The sequence below is a fragment of the Cynara cardunculus genome (assembly GCF_001531365.2).
Source record: "Cynara cardunculus var. scolymus isolate 2C chromosome LG 13, CcrdV1, whole genome shotgun sequence".
NCBI lineage: Eukaryota > Viridiplantae > Streptophyta > Magnoliopsida > Asterales > Asteraceae > Cynara > Cynara cardunculus.
This window is the reverse complement of record NC_037540.1, coordinates 10,541,651-10,560,163: the sequence shown is the minus strand read 5'-3', so window position 1 is coordinate 10,560,163 and position 18,513 is coordinate 10,541,651. Positions and strand designations below refer to the sequence as shown.

At 35.5% G+C, this 18,513-nt stretch overlaps 3 protein-coding genes across 4 annotated transcripts; 2 read left to right on the top strand and 1 right to left on the bottom strand.

Annotated features, from left to right (window-relative positions):
• Positions 1-1,814: 1,814 nt before the first annotated feature.
• Positions 1,815-2,432, bottom strand: LOC112524752. The gene has a single exon (XM_025134709.1). The coding sequence runs from the start codon at positions 2,430-2,432 to the stop codon at positions 1,815-1,817; it is 618 nt and encodes a 205-aa protein (XP_024990477.1).
• Positions 2,433-3,062: 630 nt separating this feature from the next.
• Positions 3,063-12,463, top strand: LOC112525885 (RNA pseudouridine synthase 5). 2 transcript variants are annotated; one of them, XM_025136201.1, is made up of 14 exons: positions 3,063-3,190; positions 3,290-3,347; positions 3,890-3,917; positions 4,011-4,057; positions 4,149-4,239; positions 4,758-4,923; positions 5,455-5,542; positions 5,630-5,711; positions 5,915-5,990; positions 6,528-6,595; positions 8,089-8,158; positions 10,145-10,223; positions 11,198-11,279; positions 12,139-12,463. In XM_025136201.1, exons 1-14 carry the CDS (start codon positions 3,073-3,075, stop codon positions 12,205-12,207), a joined length of 1,122 nt encoding a protein of 373 aa, XP_024991969.1. In that variant the 5' UTR covers positions 3,063-3,072; the 3' UTR covers positions 12,208-12,463. The 2 variants fall into 2 exon arrangements, with proteins under 2 accessions (XP_024991969.1, XP_024991968.1); XM_025136200.1 differs by having other exon boundaries at positions 11,186-11,279.
• A 2,836-nt stretch (positions 12,464-15,299) lies between these two features.
• On the top strand, positions 15,300-18,066 carry LOC112524751 (serine carboxypeptidase-like 27). Its single transcript, XM_025134708.1, has 9 exons — positions 15,300-15,708; positions 15,851-15,943; positions 16,075-16,167; positions 16,368-16,453; positions 16,535-16,780; positions 17,069-17,196; positions 17,511-17,606; positions 17,707-17,812; positions 17,914-18,066. Exons 1-9 carry the CDS (start codon positions 15,300-15,302, stop codon positions 18,064-18,066), a joined length of 1,410 nt encoding a protein of 469 aa, XP_024990476.1.
• The last annotated feature ends 447 nt before the right edge of the window (positions 18,067-18,513 follow it).

Genomic DNA, 18,513 nt, shown 5'->3' with positions numbered 1-18,513 from the left:
TTTGCACAGGGGTTGTAGTCATCTCTACTGGCTCTACAGTTGGCATCTCCACTGAACTTGCATCTTGTTGTACACTTTGCACAGGGGTTGTAGTCGTCTCTTCTCTGATCGTATCTTCATTAAGACTATCAGCCTCTCCCCATTCAAGAGTCTCACTTCCTTGCTGGTTTTGACCGTTGCTCCAGTTCCAAGATTTGTCTTCCTCAAAAAGAACATCCTTGCTCACAATTATTCGTTTGGCTACTGGATCATACAGCCTGTAACCCTTAGATTCTGGACTTTCTCCAAATAAGACACACTTGATGCTTTTATCTTCCAGCTAGGTTCTTCTTTGGTCAGGAACGTGGACATGAGCTATAACCGAACACTCTGAAATGATCAACACTTGGTTTTATATTGCTCCAGGCTTCTTCCGGTGTTTTTCCTTTTACTGCAGCTGTGAGACTTCTATTCATAACATAAGCGTACCATTGAACAGCTTCAGGCCAAAAATTCTTGGGAACTTTTTTCTCAGATAGCATGCTTCTTACTCCATTCATCAACGTCCGATTTCTTCTTTCTGCTGTGCCATTTTGTTGAGGGGTGTATGCAGTCGTCAGCTGCCTTCTGATGCCATTTTGTTCACAAAACTTGTTGAATTCAAGTGATGTGAACTCTCCTCCTCTATCTGTTCGTAGGCAAACTATTGACTCACCGCTGTCCTTCTCCACACTTTGTTTAAAGTTCTTGAAATACTCGAAGGCTTCTGATTTGGCTGTCAGAAAATAAACCCAAACTTTACGGCTAAAATCATCAATCAAAGTAAATACATACCTCTTCCCACTATTGGATGTAGGAGATATCGGACCACAAATGTCCGCATGAACCAGCTGTAGTCGTTTATTTGCTCTCCAAGAACTTGTCTTAGACATATTCTCCCTGTGTTGTTTTCCAACTAAACAATCTGTGCAAATTCCGTCTTCAGTAGTGGTTGGGAGAACCGGCAGCCCTTCGACCATCTTTTGACACTGCATGGTTTTTAAACTTTTGTAGTTTAAGTGAGCAAACCTGYAATGCCAAAGATGRAGTGTGTCRTCGGCATTTGCTTGAAAGCAAGTTGGGGTGAGAGTCGTATGTGTTGCATTCGCCATAGTAACAGCTGTTAATACAAACATCCTGTTGGCTCTCATTCTTGTCTTCATGATGAGTCCTCTATGTGGATGGTATAACTTACATTCTCCATTATTGATTAGTATTGTTAAGCCACTTTCTTGCAACTGTCCCACACTAAGGAGATTGTTTTTCAATTCGGGAATATAATAAACGTTTGTAATCACCTGTACCAGACTTCCTACCTTTAGTCTGATGTTTCCTTTACCCTTGACTGCAATTCTGGTGTCATTTCCCAGCCTGAGTACGCGTTTGACACTTTCATCAATGTTTAAGAACCAGTTCTTATCCCTGCTCATATGATTTGAGCATCCTGAATCGAGAAACCAAGCATTTGCTCTATTTTCATCTTCCACGTGAGTCCTAAAGGCCCACTCTATATCTTCTTCCCTTTCATCATCAGACATCTCCACTTGCGCCATAAGGACAAGTTATTCCTCTTCATCTATTTGAGCATAATGTGCATTGTTGTTCCAACTTGGACACTCATACTGGAAGTGCCCAAGTTTGTTACAATTGTAGCACTCAATTATGCTCTTATTAAAGGGCTGTCTTCCTCGGCCTCTTCCCCGGCCTCGTCCTCGAAAATAGCCACGACCTCTTCCTCTAGCATTGTATCCTTCGTTGTCTAGCGTAGCTTTCAACACCTGATCTTCTTCTTCCTTTTATGCCCTCTTGAATTTCTGCTCATGAACCATAAGAGAACTCTGTAGTTCATCGATGGTCATTGAATCCGTGTCTTTGGATTCTTCAATTGAGATGACCACATATGTGAATCTGTCGGTTAACGTTCTCAGAATCTTCTCCACAACCTTGGAATMTGGCATTGTTTCCCCATTGCTTCTCATCTGATTTGTGATTGCCATTACCTTTGCAAAATACTCCGAGATTGTGTCTCCCTTCTTCATTTCCAGAACCTCGAACTCTCTCCTTAATGTATTAAGAAGAGACCTCTTAACTCGAGCATTCCCTTCATATTTACTCTTCATGGAGTCCCAAATTATCTTCGATGTTCTTCTATCAAGAATCTGTTCAAACACTACTCGATCAATAGCTTGATACAAGAAGTGTTTTACCTTATAATCGTTGGTCTTTGTCTCCTGCAGTGACCTCTGTTGATCAGCATTTAACACGACCCCGGTTCTTGGTTCCGTGAAACCATTCTCTATCAGACTCCATAGCCCTTTAGCTCTAAGCAAATTTCCCATCAGCTCGCTCCAATGGTCATAGTGGACGCCATCGAATTGTGGAATTACAGGAAGACTCTTATCATTAGTCGTCATATTTGCTTGAACAGCTTTCCTTGAAAAACTGTTCTGCTTCTCAACTTCTTCTCTTCTATTCTCTTCTTACTTATCTCCTTTTACACTCCTTCTATCAGGCCCGGTGAGGCTCTGATACCAATTTGTAAAGTAAATAACGCACAAAACAGGTTTTACAGCTGCAAAATACTTTTCACATTTATTCAAGAAAGAAGGGCTATATATATAGCCTAGTAGCTGAAACAGAAAAGCAACARAAAAACAAAAGAATAGCTAACAAAAGCAACAACTAGCTATGAAAAAGCAAACGTGGGCATCCCATAGACCAAGTCTTTATTGACTACTCCTAAAAGCTAGCTATGACTTATTCTAGAGTAAGACTTCTTCAACAACCTACACAAACCGAAAATATTCTCGATAAAAAAATTTGAGTTTGTTTTGCGTTTTGAATAAACTTGTACGGTTTACGTGTTGGACTCTAAACCACATCACATGCCGTAGTGTGAACTCTTTTTAGTAATTGCGTAACGAGTTTTATAAAATAAAAATATTTATAAAATGGTGAAAAAAAACATATATAATTCATCGACAACGTTTCTGCTTAAAACAATATATGTTGCGGAGATGTTCCGAAAACCGAGTCCTGCTACTGTTTGACATAATGTCTACCAACAATGCGGATACAACCGCTCGTCCTTCTCCGCCTATGTTTGGTGAGCCTTGGCCGGACTTCAACGACGGTCTTACTTACCGTGATCTTGTCCGCTCACCTGATTCCGGTCCTTCTCTCTCTATCTGAACTTGTCTATACGCTCGTTTCTCTAAATGTACAGAATACGAGTGAAGATGGTTTAACACCTGAAGCTCTGATTGTGTAGGTTTGACGTTGATTGAGTTTTATTCTATCAGGCATCAGAGTTCAGCTCCTTTACTAGGGTAAGCTTGGGTTCATAATAATTGAAGAAATCTCAGCTTAGAATGTTGTTAAGTATTATAAGATTGCTACATGTCATTGATTTAGGCAAATGTGTGCTTTGATGAAGCCATCTTTGTTTTAATTGTATCGAATTTCATACACTATCAGTGAATAAATCATTATAAAAATTAGGGTTTAACTTTGGTAATTTAGTCATTTAGTTTGGGAACTCCAATTGCGTCACTTGGAACTGTAATCGGAGGAAATGAAATAACGTCTTCACTAAATTAGATTCAATTTTAATTGCAAACACTGAATTATCACTCCGTTTGATCGTCGCCCTAAAGATCTTTGTATATTTAACAATAAAACTGCGCATTATAAAGCGACTGTTTTGCATACTTAGATGATTTAGGAAAGAAGACGGACTTGACTACAATCTCTTTACTTGGTTCTTGCATTGTCGGAAGTGCAAATGGAGCATGGATGGAAATAAGCCAATGATACGATATGTGTATATATTGGTTTTTGTTGCTTCTTTATAGTACTAATTGTGAAGCAGTTGGTTGCAGAGGATCGAAAATGGTCAGGTTGGTATCTGGAAATTGCTATTACAGTTTTGACTCTTGACTGAGTATCAAAGACACAGTGTTTCTTGGAATGACAACTTCTGTGGCTTGCAGATAACAGTCAATGGTACAATTGTTGCTGATCCAAAGTCTGTTCTCAGGTTTTCCTACCAGCAATGAGGATTTAGTTACATTTTATCCAATTGAATTATTATTTAGCCAACTGAAATGATGATTGTTTTTATTTGTTAGGAGTGGTACAGAACTAGTATATCACAGACTTCCGTGGAAAGAACCATATGCACCACACTTGCTCGAGGTTCTGTTTGAAGATGATCATTTGGTACTTGATCTTAAGCTTCTGATTTCTGATGATCTGAATTTCTTTTAAAATTGATTCTTCTGCTCACTAAATCAATGTTCCTACCCTTCAAACCCCTTTAAGCAAGAAGGAATTCAATTTCAGTTGGAAAATAAGGTTGATTTTCAAAACCTTGAACCATTAGAACCTATCTTCATTTCTGAGGATCTGCATTACATCTTTTCTGTTACAATCTAACGATTGCTGTAGTTGGGCAATGATACATGTAGAGTTGTAGACCATGTCATCTTGTGATCATGCCTCAATTTTTTTTACATATACATCGCAAGCAAGGTTTTGAGTCTGGTCTAAAAGAAAATAAGGAAAGCCTATTATTCTATCAGCTGGGCGAAAAGTACCCTATGGAGATATTAGAATATATAAACAGGAAGAGATCTCAAGTAGGATCGTGCCATACTGGACCGATACTCAGCATGTTGGTTTAGCTATCTCTATTGTTATTTAAATCTCGGCTTAGTTGTTCTTTTTATTGTGCTTAGATTGCTCTAAACAAACCGTCTGGTCTACAAGTTTTACCTGGGGGACTGTTTCAGCAGCGAACTGTCCTGACACAACTTCAATGGCATATAAAGAATCAAGGACCCACACTGACAGATCGTGAATTATGTCCCGTTCCAGTTCATCGGCTTGGAAGAGGCACATCAGGTTACTTTTTTTAAATGTTAACTACACGGTAAATATAGCATAGACTTCTGTGGAAGTATTTTGTATTATAGATATAGTTTATAACCAAAGATTTGTCGAAGTAACATTAACCATTATGATTTTGGGATAAATACAAGTGAACAGAAGTTGATTGAAGTTAGGTGATTTTATTTTTGCTCTTTGAATTATCCAGCTGATCATGTTTTCCCTTATGTTGTGGACATCTCTCTTTTGTTCTTGATATTTTTGAAAATAACTTGGCAGCAGCAATCGGCATTTTTTCATAACTCGTAATTTACTTGTTAAGAAACCTACTTATTTTTGTCTTCGGATTGGTAATGAATTGCTAATATTCTAAAAGGGTATTACGAAGAAAACCAAATATTGATATCAGTAGGACCTTAACTTTAGCTCTCCTGATATTCCCCAACCCCCAAAAATTGAAGCTAACTGTTATGTAAAACTAAACAAATGTTGTTTATACTCTAGATACCGTATGATCATTCTTCTTCAATTTCTTCTCCCTGACAGGAATATTACTTTGTGCGAAGACAAAGCTCGCAAAAACTCGGCTTGCAGCTCTTTTTGCTGATAAAACAGCAGCAGTTGCAAGTAACAGGTTAGGGAAGGAAAATCTTCCTTTTGTTTTAAAACAATTCATAATTTTGTGTCTTTGGGCATAGCTAATAGAATTCTACGTGGGCAGAAAAATCAACATGGGGGTTAATCATGGGAAGATGTCAAAGATATACAGGGCACTAGCATGTGGAATTATAAATGAAGATGAGGTGAAGCTTTTGAACAGATCTGCTTCTTTTAGTTCTTTTTTCTGTGTTATGCATAAATGGGTCATTTCATACAGTTCGTAACATTGTTTTTATCTTTAAGTATTCACATTTTTACCATTTCTCTTGAATATTTGGGGATTCTTAAGACAAATAGACCGATACAATTGCATAAAAGCTGTAGTAACAAATACATCATGTTACAGGTGGTCATTGAGCAGCCAATTGGAACATTGAAATATACTGGAGTTGCTAAAGGATTATATGTTGCTTCTACATCAGGTTTTCTCACTTTACAGGCACATACTTGTTGGTCTGAAATGGTTTCTTTAGGATATCGACTACGCTAATAGTTTCTGAAGTTGGCAATTTCTTCGGGAGTAACTTTTAGCCCACACCCAGAGCTCTCCCCCAATTCCATGACAGCATATTGACTACACTAATGGAATTGCTTTTGTCAGCTTGATATGTTTATTCCAACTCATAAACACTGCTACTTTTCCCCTGCCAAATGTTCTATAGGGGCCAAGTTGACAATGATGTAATTTTTTTAGATATGCACGATAACTCCCTACCTTGTTCATTTGGTATCCTAAGATCAGTTTGTTGTCATTTTGTTTTCATTTGTGGATTTTAGAAAACATCCATGTATTTGGTTTCAATATTAAAATATGGTTGAGGAAATGCCAGGATTAAGTATTCAGCACGCAATCAGAAGCATGATATTTTTTAAAATTTATCTTTAGCTGAATTTATTTTCCTTAGCTATTCATGATGACTATAATTTTTGAACATTGTTATATGTCTCATTCTATACAGGGAAACCAGCATTGAGCAAAGTTCGTGTTCTGAAGAGAGATGTACAAAATAACCATACAGTTGTTCAGGTACTTGGATTTAAAGATGTACAGTTATGTGCTAGTGTGTTTCTCTGAACTGTTATTGAATATGGATTATTGTTGCTCATGATTTATTTCTAACAATATTACAAATGATAAAAGTCACGAAAATCACTTATGCTTGTGCCTTCCTATTGCATTTTATTTGTCTGTTTGGGGACATAGGTAGCTAAATCCTTCTATCATCCAACCAGTGACGATTACAAAATATGGGTTATAGAATACAAAATGACCTGAAGATTGAATAGCTCAATATGGTCTTGTGGCTATCAAATCTAGTCAGCTTATTTACCAGCTAAGCATGGTTTTAATTCCTTAAAACTAATTCTTCAAGTACTTTTTTTTTGTAATTCTTTGATGGGCCGCATTTGATTATTGAGGCATTCAATTTAGTCATATGTGGCAAGGAGCATAACTTAAAAGAAAGGGAAGTTCTTTTGTTTGTTAAATTCATTTAAGATTTTTTAATAAGGAGTTGGCAGTGAATGGACGTATAATGGTGAATACGGATGTATATCTGCATGTATATAGCCCTTGTTTGTTTCTTCAAAGTGTATTGGTCTATATTGATGCTTTTTACTACTAAACAAGAATCTCATCCAGGCACTTGACCTCCATATCTTTTAAGAAAATAGAGCATATACTTCCTAAAAATCGTTTCTATAACGTGAACATACAGATTTTCAGTCATATATTTACACTTAGGGGCAGTTTACTAAACACTTACCCGGTAAGCGCTTACAGGTAAATTTAACACTACCGCTTACTTACCGGGTAAGAATTTAGTCCACCAAAACGGCATTGTATGCAACAATTTACCCAGTAAGCGCTTACCATGGTAAGAATCGTCACCCTCGCTTACCGGGTAAGACTCTTGATCCTTGTCTCGCTCTTACCGGGTAAGACTCTTGATCCTTGTCTCGCTCTTACCGGGTAAGACTCTTGATCCTTGTCTCGCTCTTACCGGGTAAGATTCTTGGTCCTTACCATATTCATCTGGTAAGGTAATGTGACTTGGTAAGCACTTACCCAGGTAAGCGTTTAGTAAACGGCCCCTTAGTTACCTAATCTTTTCTTTTATAAATAGAATCAGGGACTGGTGCTGAGAAATTTGTATTTTACTAAATCTCACATCTTATGGACAGGAGAAATATACTAGAAAATAAGATTGTCAGTCATCTTATAACGAGATCTGAACTAGCAAAATTTTCTTAAATGCTGGTCCAAACATAAAATTTACATTTGTGGCTTGAACGATAAAATGAGGGGATCCAATGTCATCATATGAGTTTAAAACTTTAAATCTTGTAGCTGTTGCTTACATTAGTCATATGCCCACTCGAGAAATGGTCAGGCTGATAACTTAAAATCTTTGAAATTTTTGTTCAAGAGTAACTGATAATATTTGTCTGTATATGTTTACTGTAAGAAAACATCTTTTAGCTAATTTTTATGCTTGTGTTTTGTGGCAATGTGAGTAGGTGGAGATTCAATCTGGTAGGCCGCATCAAATCCGAATTCATCTTTCTTTCATTGGACATCCTTTGATAGGTGAACTTTTAAAATCTTGACACCTTATGTTGTGTGTATTTTGGTTATATGCCCTTTTGTTGAGAAACCTTTATTGTTCTTGCATAAGAGCTACTCGTACAAAAAAGTGGAAGTGCTTATCAGAGATTTTATGTGTGAAATGGATGGGGAAATATTTGCAAGATGTTCCACTATTACTTTCCTATAGAAGCCAACTATTTAGATACCGAGGATCCTATTTTTTGAATAATTATAGAAGCCAAGTCTAATACGATGCTTTTTGAAAAACATCCTATAAAACCAAGTCTATCAGGACACTTTTCAAAAAGCATCTTATAAAACCAAGTTTAGTAGGAACCTTTTCATTAAATGCCCTATAAAACTAAGCCTAATATTATACTTTTCAAAAGCATCATAAAATAAAATTTTCTAAATAAATTTATAACAAAAAAGGGTTTTATTACTGTGAATTTTATATTATATAGATTAAAATTTAGATAAAATCTTTAATTTACCAAAAAAACATAAAAAATAAATAGTTATTAAGACTATTTAATAGCTAAGCCTAATGGGCTCTCTCATAACTCAAGCCGTGAAATCAAAATCGGCTTCTCATAAATGTGAATTTCACAGTTCACACTAGTGCCTCATAAATGTGAAACCAAAATCTGCTTCATATTTGATCGACGCTCATAAACGTGAACTTCACAGTTCACACTCATCACTCTCATGGTCCATTCACATTTTTAGGGCTCGATTTTCCAGCTTATTAAGCAATCGCCTCAGGTTTGGAATGTTAACTGATTATGTTCCTAATTCAAATTGATTTTGTTCTTAGTTCTTCTACTTGATTAACCAATCTGATTATGTTCTTAATTCTTTTACTGGATTATCTAATATGTTATTATTTGGTTTGAAATTTGTCCAAGTCGTATTGTGATTTAATATGCACGGTTGCTGATTTCAAGTTGTATCTCTCTATTTTTCTCTCGTTGATCTCGATCATGGTATATTGAGGTAAATCTTTGCTCTCTAATATCTAAATGGTCGTATGTTGTTGATTATATTAGAGAGCACAGGTTTACTTCAATATAACAGGATGGAGACCGAGGAGAGAGAAATAGAGAGGTACAACTTGAAATCAACAATCGTGCAATTGAAATCCACAATACAACTTGGACAAATTTCAAACCACATAATAACATATTAGTTAATCCAGTAAAAGGATAAAGAACATAATCAGATTGGTTAATCAAGTAGAAGAACTAAGAACAAAATCAATTTTAATTAAGAACATAACTGGTTAACATTCCAAATGCGAGCGGACCATGAGAGCGATGAGTGTGAACTATAAAGTTCATGTTTATGAGGGTCGAACAAATATGAATCAGATTTTGATTTCATGTTTATGAGCTATGAGTGTGAAGTTCACGTTTATGAGAAGCATATTTTGATTTCACGACTTGAGTTATGATAGAGCTCATTGGACATAGCTATTAAATAGGGTTAATAAGTATTTAACTTTTTATGTTTTTTTTGGTAAATCAAAGATTTTAATCTATGAAATTCACAGTAATAATTTTTTTTGTTATATATTTATTTATTTTATGATGTTTCTGAAAAGTAACATATTAGACTTAGTTTTATAGGACGCTTTTTGAAAAGTGTCCTAATAAACTTGGTTTTATAAGACACTTTTTGGAAGTGTCGTAATAGACTTGGTTTATAGGATGTTTTTCAAAAAATGTCCTATATTAGACTTGGCTTATATGACGCTTTTAAACTAAATGTCCTATTCAATTTTATAAAAATAGGACGCCATATTAGCCTATTAGGAACTAATATAAGTGTCTATTAACTCTTTTTATAGGACGCTTTTTGAAAAGCGTTTTATCAGACATTACAATGTAGGACGCTTCTCAAAAAATGTCCTATTAGACTCCATAATAATAGGATGCCATATTACTCCATACCTCTGCAATTTGAGTTAAAAGTGTTGCTTAACAGGTGATCCACTTTATATTATTGGTGGGAAACCAAAGTGTGCTGCTCCTGAAACTATAGATGAAACGTGTGCGGAAGATGGGTAATGTACTTATCCTAAGGTTATATATAAAGTTTTTCTCGTCCTTCCCAAGGGTTAGGGGATCCACACTACTGGCAGGATGCTTCTTGTGAGTATGAGCTTCTTGATTGGCTCCCTTTTGTAGGCCCACAATTTATGTCCTACAGAATCAGAAACAGCCATTAGCTTAATATTGCATATACACCTCTGTTACTTCTTTCATGGGATTCTTCTTATAGGATCATATATCTATGACAACCACCATAAGTTACCACCAAGCTCACCTTTATATTTCTTTATATAAATAAACATGTAAATTGATGTATATTCTTTCTATTCACGATGATATTTTCGTTAAGAGGGAATTCTTTTTGATAGATTTAGATATAAACAAGGGCTGACCTAGTCATTCCCATTGCTTTTCAATATGGCCTGGCCCCTTTTCCCTAGCGCAACCGTCTTGAGTTCCTCTAGGACCGAAAGTGGACTTTAGTCGGAATATTTGAGCACTTCTATGTCTAGCCAGGTCGGCGACCGGACTAATAGGCTTCTATCACACACTACATATCCTGCTAAATTTTGTATTGGTTTAAGAAAATAATGCTACTCCATCCTAAGAACTCATGGCACGGCTTTTAGAATTATATGCTCTTAGTCAACAAATGTAATTTTAACTTCCACGAAATTTCTTTTAGAATTGGACTCTCATTTTTCAGGTCAGTTCTTAATACGAATTGCTTCTTAATCAAATGCGACGAACAATATTTGTAATGGATGGACTAATATCAATTCGGCAGCTTGAATCACAACCGGGCACAAATAGTAACATCACAAAGTTTTGGAATTATATAGTTGTTTGGTTTACTGCATGTATATTGAAAGTATTATCTTTGTTTTCCCATATGCAAGAAGGGGAATCAATTAAATTCTATCTTTCCTCGAGCTAACTGCATGTAATAATTGGTTTTGTTTGACCTTTTTAGAGGGTATCACAGGCCTGCAAATCCTGTTCCTGGAGACTGTGGATACTACCTGCATGCTCATCAATTAGTTCTTTGTCATCCAATCACAGATGAGGCATGTCTTCAACTATTCGCAGATTGTTATATAATCTTTTCCCTGATTTGTGTTTCTGTTTTCTAGATTGAAATTCAAAGTCTAGATAAGTTACTCAATCAGTGATTAGCATTTTGAACCATCGTATTTGACACTTCAATGCAAAAAGAAAAGATCAAATTGGCAGAAAGCAGTGAACACAAATTCTAGTTGCCAAGTACTATTTAGTGTTTCTTTGTTAATTTCTGGCAGCTTGAGTTTTCTTTTTGGAAACATAATTAGAGTCCTGTTCCCCATTTCTCCTATACCATTACATTGTTATATCGTTCTAGAGTCCCTTCTGTTACAAACCAGATAATTCGTACAAACTTGCAAACCGGTTTTCTTGTGCTGTTACATATACATATGAAAATTTAATGTTTATACAGTGTTGTTTCATATGTGAAACGTTCCGGACTGTTTTTTCGTACACAAGACAGTCCTGAAACAACATTGTATAACACAACATTTTCACGCATGTTTCATATGTGAAAACTGATTTGCAAAGTTTGTACACTTTATTGGGTTTGTGTATAATTATGGCCAGATTGTACTTCGCTTTTGACGCAAGTTCTTTGCAAGTATTTCACTCTCTCTTGCTCTTACATAACTCCTCCAAAGCTTCGAAACCTTTTCATGAATTCCTAAATCTTTTATTCTCCATTGAGGAGATGAAAGGTCGGCCTACATCTTACCTCTCTTGGACCTGCTTCTGAATGAGATATACCAAATACGGGTTTGGTTTTTTAGAGTTGTATTCACATTTGCTTTCATGATTTTACATGATCATAGTTAATTTCTACTTTTTGAATTTGAAATGTAGAGACTTGTTTGCTTGCAGGTGTTAAAGATAACAGCACCATTACCACCCGCCTTCTTACGTGAGGAGTTGGAACAAACACACAACTAAAGTGAAGATACAAAGCAGGTAACTTTTACAAACAAATATAGAACCCTACTCGTATAGATTCGAATTCGATCCAATTCTAGAGAATAGGGAGAAAATAGTGGGTATAAAACTTGGATCAAACTTAGATCGCGTGAGAGCTTGGTTTCTTGAAGTTATATTTCGACCCAATTTTGTCGATGTATTACGAAATTAAGCTCGAGGATTATCTCAAATGTGTATTGATTTTGGCAGAAATCATTAGCTTTTAAACTTTGAATATTGTAACCGTTCTTATATTAATGTTGAGAATTAACTTCCCGATAATTGAAAATGATTGTTGAGAATAAGTAGAGGGCGGTTAAATTGATGACCGTTAGTTGTTAACTTAACAATGTGTAACCATCAGTTGATAGCATATCAGTGGGTAATTTCTTCGGCTGATTCTCATAGATTGCTACACATCAAATGCAATCATTGTGGATAAATACCCGTTGTTAACCATTCGACACTAAAAACCGCTAGTGGTACGTTCCTTGATCCTTGCCATATGGTGTCATTCAACATTGTCGGGTTTTAGTTAGCTTATACGACTTTGTAATTCTTACCATTATAACTTAATTAACAGTCCTTGCACTATCTTATGAATTCAATTACATAAAATAAATTGAACAATAAAAAAAATTAATTACGTTTAACAGATGTAAATGGAGTTCCTTTCTCTCAATTTTCCCATCGTTGACTTATTTTTTGTACCTTACTTTCCACGTTTTTATTTATTTATTGTTTTGGTATTATATAATAATAATAAATAAAAATTAATTAATTAATGAGTGGAAGCCTTGCCCCATATTTTGGGCTTGGAATAGGCCGTGTTAAATGGCATTATTCGCTGTTTATCTTCGAATTCAAGCAAGTTACCCTCAAATTCAACATAAATTGTACTTTTTTAAATGTTTTTAAAAACTAATTTGGACGTATAAAATTAAATTAAGAGGCCGTTTATAAACGCTTACCCGATAAGTCTTTATTATGTCATTTACTTTATCGGATGAAGTTGACAATAATTAGCAATCTTATCCGATAAGAGCAACGACGTTCATCGAGAGTCTTACCCAATAAAAATGTTAGGGGCTGTTTATCAAAATTTCCATTATGTCATATATGGATAAATTTGTCTGTATGGATAAATGGGTGGTGTTGTTTACTTTTTTTATCTGAACCAACAGTCTGAATAACATAAATGACCGATTTATCTTCCAATATTAATTATTTAAACATCAAAACAAAAAATCATAAAGAGGTTGACGATGAGATGTCTCATTTGGGAAGGATGCGATGCTTTAAATAAGGGGTAGGGTGTCATTTTTGTGGCTGAATGAGGACAACACACCATTTTTAACTGTGCGATTAAGCCATGTTCCGTATGAATAAACCGTAAGTAAACAACCAAAATAAACTGTGCAAATAAACCAGATAAACCAATAAACCTAATTAAACCGCAAATAAACAACCCCTTAGCATCATATTACTCAACAAGTTAAAGTAAAAATATTAAATCTTATTGAATAAGGGTTGAGTAGACAGCAATATTAAATCGCGTACATAAGTTTTACTTATTAAGATCACATGGCCAACTTGGCTTTATGGGGTTGGTCGTCACTTGCAATTGCAAATAAATTCATGCTTAAAATAAATAACTAAATGTAATTAAAATATTTAAATTTACCTTACAAATATACCAAACAATGTTATAATCAACGCAAATCATTGTTAAACTTCCACATTCTCATGACAACTTTAAAATGAGTATTTTTAATTATCTAAAAATATATTTTAATAAAAATATATATATATATATATATATAAGGTAGTCATGTATATTCATATAAATACCACTAATTTGTTTATAATAAGGATACTGTAATACAGTTTGTTAAATTTAACATTAAAACTGTTTATAAAATTGTCAGCTTTTCTAAATGTTAGAAAATGGGGAAAATTAAAAGATAAAAAAGAGGGAGATCGGTGTCGAGTAGAACAACGGCAATGTACGGTGATTGAGAGCGGACGGCGGTAAAAACAAATTCCTTAAAATAAATTTTTTTTCTTCAAATTGTAAATAAATATATTCTTTAATAATATATTCTTAAATATGTTTCCAAAAATGAAAATGAAGTTGAAGTGATTTTCTTTTAATCTAAGTTAACGGAAAATGTTAACAACCGTTATACAACTGTTATAAAATGAAAATGTTATAGATTCTTAAAATGTTTGGTTCTTATAGCTAACAACTGTTAACAACACTGTTAACTCAGGGTTGTTTTAGTCTTTTATGTTTTACTTCATTTTCTTTTACAAATATTAATATATTAAAGATATATTACATCCCACCCACCCTTATTATCGTATGTCTTCCCTACCAAACCGAACTTATTTCAATCTTTTTTCCTAATCCTCCCACATCTCCACCGCTCTTATATCCTTTTTCACCCGTCACCGTAAACCACCACAATCGTCAAGGAAAAACATTGATCCCCACTAATGATTAAAATTGTAATTAGTTATAGAAAATGATGAAAGTTGATAATGGATGATAACTACAAGGATTAAAAGTGTAATTTCCTCTAAAAATAGTTATTCACACCTAATAAATATGGTCAAAGAAGGTGGGATCGTGAGCCAGGCCAAGTCTAGGCTTCATTTTCTCTTTTCTCGAGATTTATCATTAAACATCTATAAACAATTAAGAGTTGTTTGATTACTTATTTGAAATAATTTATATTTTCTTATAAAAATATTTAATAACTTATTATAAGTCAGAATGGTTTAATTTTTTCAAAAACTTCTTTATTATCGGTTTGACACCGGTATAAGTAGTTTATCCAAACACTCAAAAGTGCTTATCATCGGTGTCGCACCGGAATAAGTCAATAAGTTGTTTTTATAAGCAATCCCAAACACCCCCATAATAAATTAAAATCAAAGATTAGGGTTTGTTTTGAAGCAAACTGATAGTTTCTTAGTTTGCACTCTAATTACCATTGAACATGCATATAATGTCACAGATCCCTAACACATTCCAAATTGAAGTCGATCGAGCCTTTTGAGGAGTCATGAAAGGCCATTTTTCCAAGATCTCGTCTTTACTCGTTTCTCTTTTGGCCTTCATCACCCTTCTTCACTCCACCACCGCCGCCGCCACCACTGCTGCCGCCCGCCAACACCGCTACCAACGCCTCAAAGACAAGATCGTGAGCTTGCCTGGACAGCCCGCAAATGTCAGCTTTCATCAGTATTCAGGTTATATCACAGTGGATAAGAAGCAGGGACGAGCTCTTTTCTACTGGTTGATTGAGGTTCCAACCAATAACGGCCCTGCATCGTCTAAACCTCTTGTACTTTGGCTCAACGGTGGGCCAGGGTGTTCCTCCATAGCCTATGGGGCGTTCGAGGAAGTGGGACCCTTTCGGGTGGGTCCCGATGGAAAAACTCTTTCCATAAGTCCATATGCTTGGAACAAAGGCAATTTCTCTATCCACATATCTTAATTTGATCTCTTTTTGTTCATTCGAAAAGCCATTAAAACCGACATGTAATTATCTTTTACGACGGTCGAGAGTGGCCGTTTTTGCGGTAGTGAATATTAATTGTGATGGTAATGCAGAGGCCAATCTTCTTTTCATCGATTCTCCGGCTGGAGTTGGTTTTTCGTACACGAACACTTCCTTCGACCAAATCACCGGCGATCAAAGAACAGGTAGGTATTTTTCCCGATTTTCAAAGGATCGATCTAATCGTTGAAAAGCACACTTAATGAATTTTGACAATACAAATTAAACAATGTTGTTCATATGATTTTTATTATAATCTTTGGAGATTAATCTGCAGCCAAAGATGCGTATGCGTTTCTTGTCAATTGGCTTCTCAGATTTCCTCAATATAAGCATAGGCCGATTTACATTGCCGGCGAAAGTTATGCAGGTTAGCATCGATCACAGCATACTTTCACACAAAGTGTTATTTCATATGTGAAACGTTCAGAACTGCTTTTTTCCATAGACAAAACAGTCGTGAACGTTTCACATATGAAGCAGTACTGTATGAACAATGTACTTTCACACGTGCTCCTTCATATCGGTAAATTCCATATTGGTTGGTATCGACAAATTTTGAATTTTCAGGTCACTACGTTCCGCAGCTATCTCAAATCATAGTCCGGTTAAACAAAGGTGTCAAGAATCCTGAAATCAACTTCAAAGGTTTCTTGGTATGCAGCTTAATTTGATTAATTGATTCCTAGTTAGTTAAGTTGTTAATTTTGTGATACTAATTTTTGGTTGGAATTCAGGTGGGAAACCCGTTACTGGACGATTACCACGACAACATCGGGACATTCGAGTTCTGGTGGAACCACGGGTTAATATCGGACACCACGTATCAGATATTAAACGAGACCTGCCCGTACGACTCTTTCTTGTTTCCGAGTGGAGATTGTTACAGATATTTGCTACAAGCGTACTCTGAATTTGGTGACATCAATTTCTACGGCATTTACGACCCTCCTTGTCATGAATTAGGCACCCGGCTACCTCACGTACGTTACTTCGTTTTTCTCGTTTAGTACTCCATTCGTCCCAAAGATAAATGTCCACACTCATTTTATAGTTGTGTAATTCTTACATTTTTTAATCAACTAAAAGACAATTTTTACTCGTTATAGTACAGAGCGAATTTTATCAATCTTATGATTAAAGGTAGAATGGTAAAGTAAACGCTTATTTCTAAAAATGGATACTTACAAATTAAAATAGATGTTGACACTTATTTTAGGACGAAAGGAGTAGGCGTCTACATCATTTATAATATTCCGTTTTAATTTCAGCCATGGATGTTCAGAGGGAGCGACAATTGCATTATAAAGCACACGAAAATATACATGAATCGGCCCGATGTACAAAAGGCTTTTCATGCGAACGTTACGCGATTGCCTTATCCATGGATCACTTGCAGGTAATATACATTAAAACCAAATAAATAAATGACTGAAACATTCGATAAACATATAATTTATATAGTTATGGGTTCTGGTGAGAATGAGAGTTGTAATGAGAAGGGTAAGAAGAGATTTCCACCCTTAGATCAATCTTAATTGACGATCAACAAATTATGAGATGTATCAAGTGCAATTCATAGGGGCGAGAAGATCCCTCCTTACGCTTCTCATTCTAACTCTTATTCTCACACGATTCTTCGTTTTATGATCATACAATATATGTAGGTATATGTAAGTAATATAACGTTTCTAAATTTTTTTCAATTTATAGTGATATCGTTAGGGGAAGTTGGACGGATTCGCCCACCACGATGCTTCCAATTTTCAAGGAACTCATCAAGGCCGGTATTCGGATATGGGTATTTAGGTAATTTAGCATGAATTCTATTTAATTTGTGTTTGATGAATACGTAGTGATGAAAGTGAAGTAATTAGTTAATGGTTTAAATTGTGATGAAAATGAACAGTGGTGACACAGATGCTGTACTGCCATTGACGGGCACCCGTTACTCCATCAAAGCTTTGAACTTGAAAACCCTAATTGACTGGCATGCCTGGTACGACAAGGATAAGGTATAGTCAGGGATATATATATATATCATAATTAAAATCTAAGTTAGAAATGATGAAAATGCATGTATAGTTAAAGAAGTACGTGGTGTATGTATGTATAGGTTGGTGGATGGAGCCAAGTATACGAGGGGATGACGTATCTGACAGTGAAGGGGGCAGGTCATGAAGTTCCAATGGATCGCCCAAGGCTTGCTCTTACACTCTTTGCTCATTTCTTGAAAAACATCACCTTACCATCTTCTGCTCATAATTAGCATTAGCATTTTCATTTAATTTTCTTATTAATTCGGATTTTCCATCTCTACTATAATGATTAATTACAAGATGGATCAAAGTCCCATATACGAAATGAAATGCTAACAACTAACAAGAGAATATGGTTGATGCCCCCATTATATAGAGATGATAAATGACGTATATAATAAGTTAACATGGTGTCATTGTCATTGTCATTGTCGGTGTAATAGTGTACATCTACGGACACTGATACAAGTTGGTATAGTAATAATTAGGGGTGAACACGGGTTGGGTTGGGCGGTTTATGACGTTTTTTCAACCCAACCCAATTACGGCGGTTTGAAAAATTTCAACCCAACCCAACCCATTCAAAAATATAACCCAACCCAACCCAACCCTTGCGGGTTAGGGCGGGTTGGGTTGGGTTGGCGGGTTACTAAAACTCATAAAATTGTCAAATGAAA

Bases quoted from the DNA above. Each gene is read 5' to 3' on its own strand.
- LOC112525885 (XM_025136200.1), top strand. From the start codon at position 3,073: ATGTCTACCAACAATGCGGATACAACCGCTCGTCCTTCTCCGCCTATG. The intron at 6,596-8,088 runs GTACTTGGATTT...CAATGTGAGTAG, and splicing joins ATAACCATACAGTTGTTCAG to GTGGAGATTCAATCTGGTAG. The intron at 10,224-11,185 runs GTAATGTACTTA...TGACCTTTTTAG, and splicing joins GAAACGTGTGCGGAAGATGG to AGGGTATCACAGGCCTGCAA.
- LOC112524751 (XM_025134708.1), top strand. From the start codon at position 15,300: ATGAAAGGCCATTTTTCCAAGATCTCGTCTTTACTCGTTTCTCTTTTG. The intron at 15,709-15,850 runs GCAATTTCTCTA...ATGGTAATGCAG, and splicing joins TCCATATGCTTGGAACAAAG to AGGCCAATCTTCTTTTCATC. The intron at 15,944-16,074 runs GTAGGTATTTTT...ATTAATCTGCAG, and splicing joins CACCGGCGATCAAAGAACAG to CCAAAGATGCGTATGCGTTT.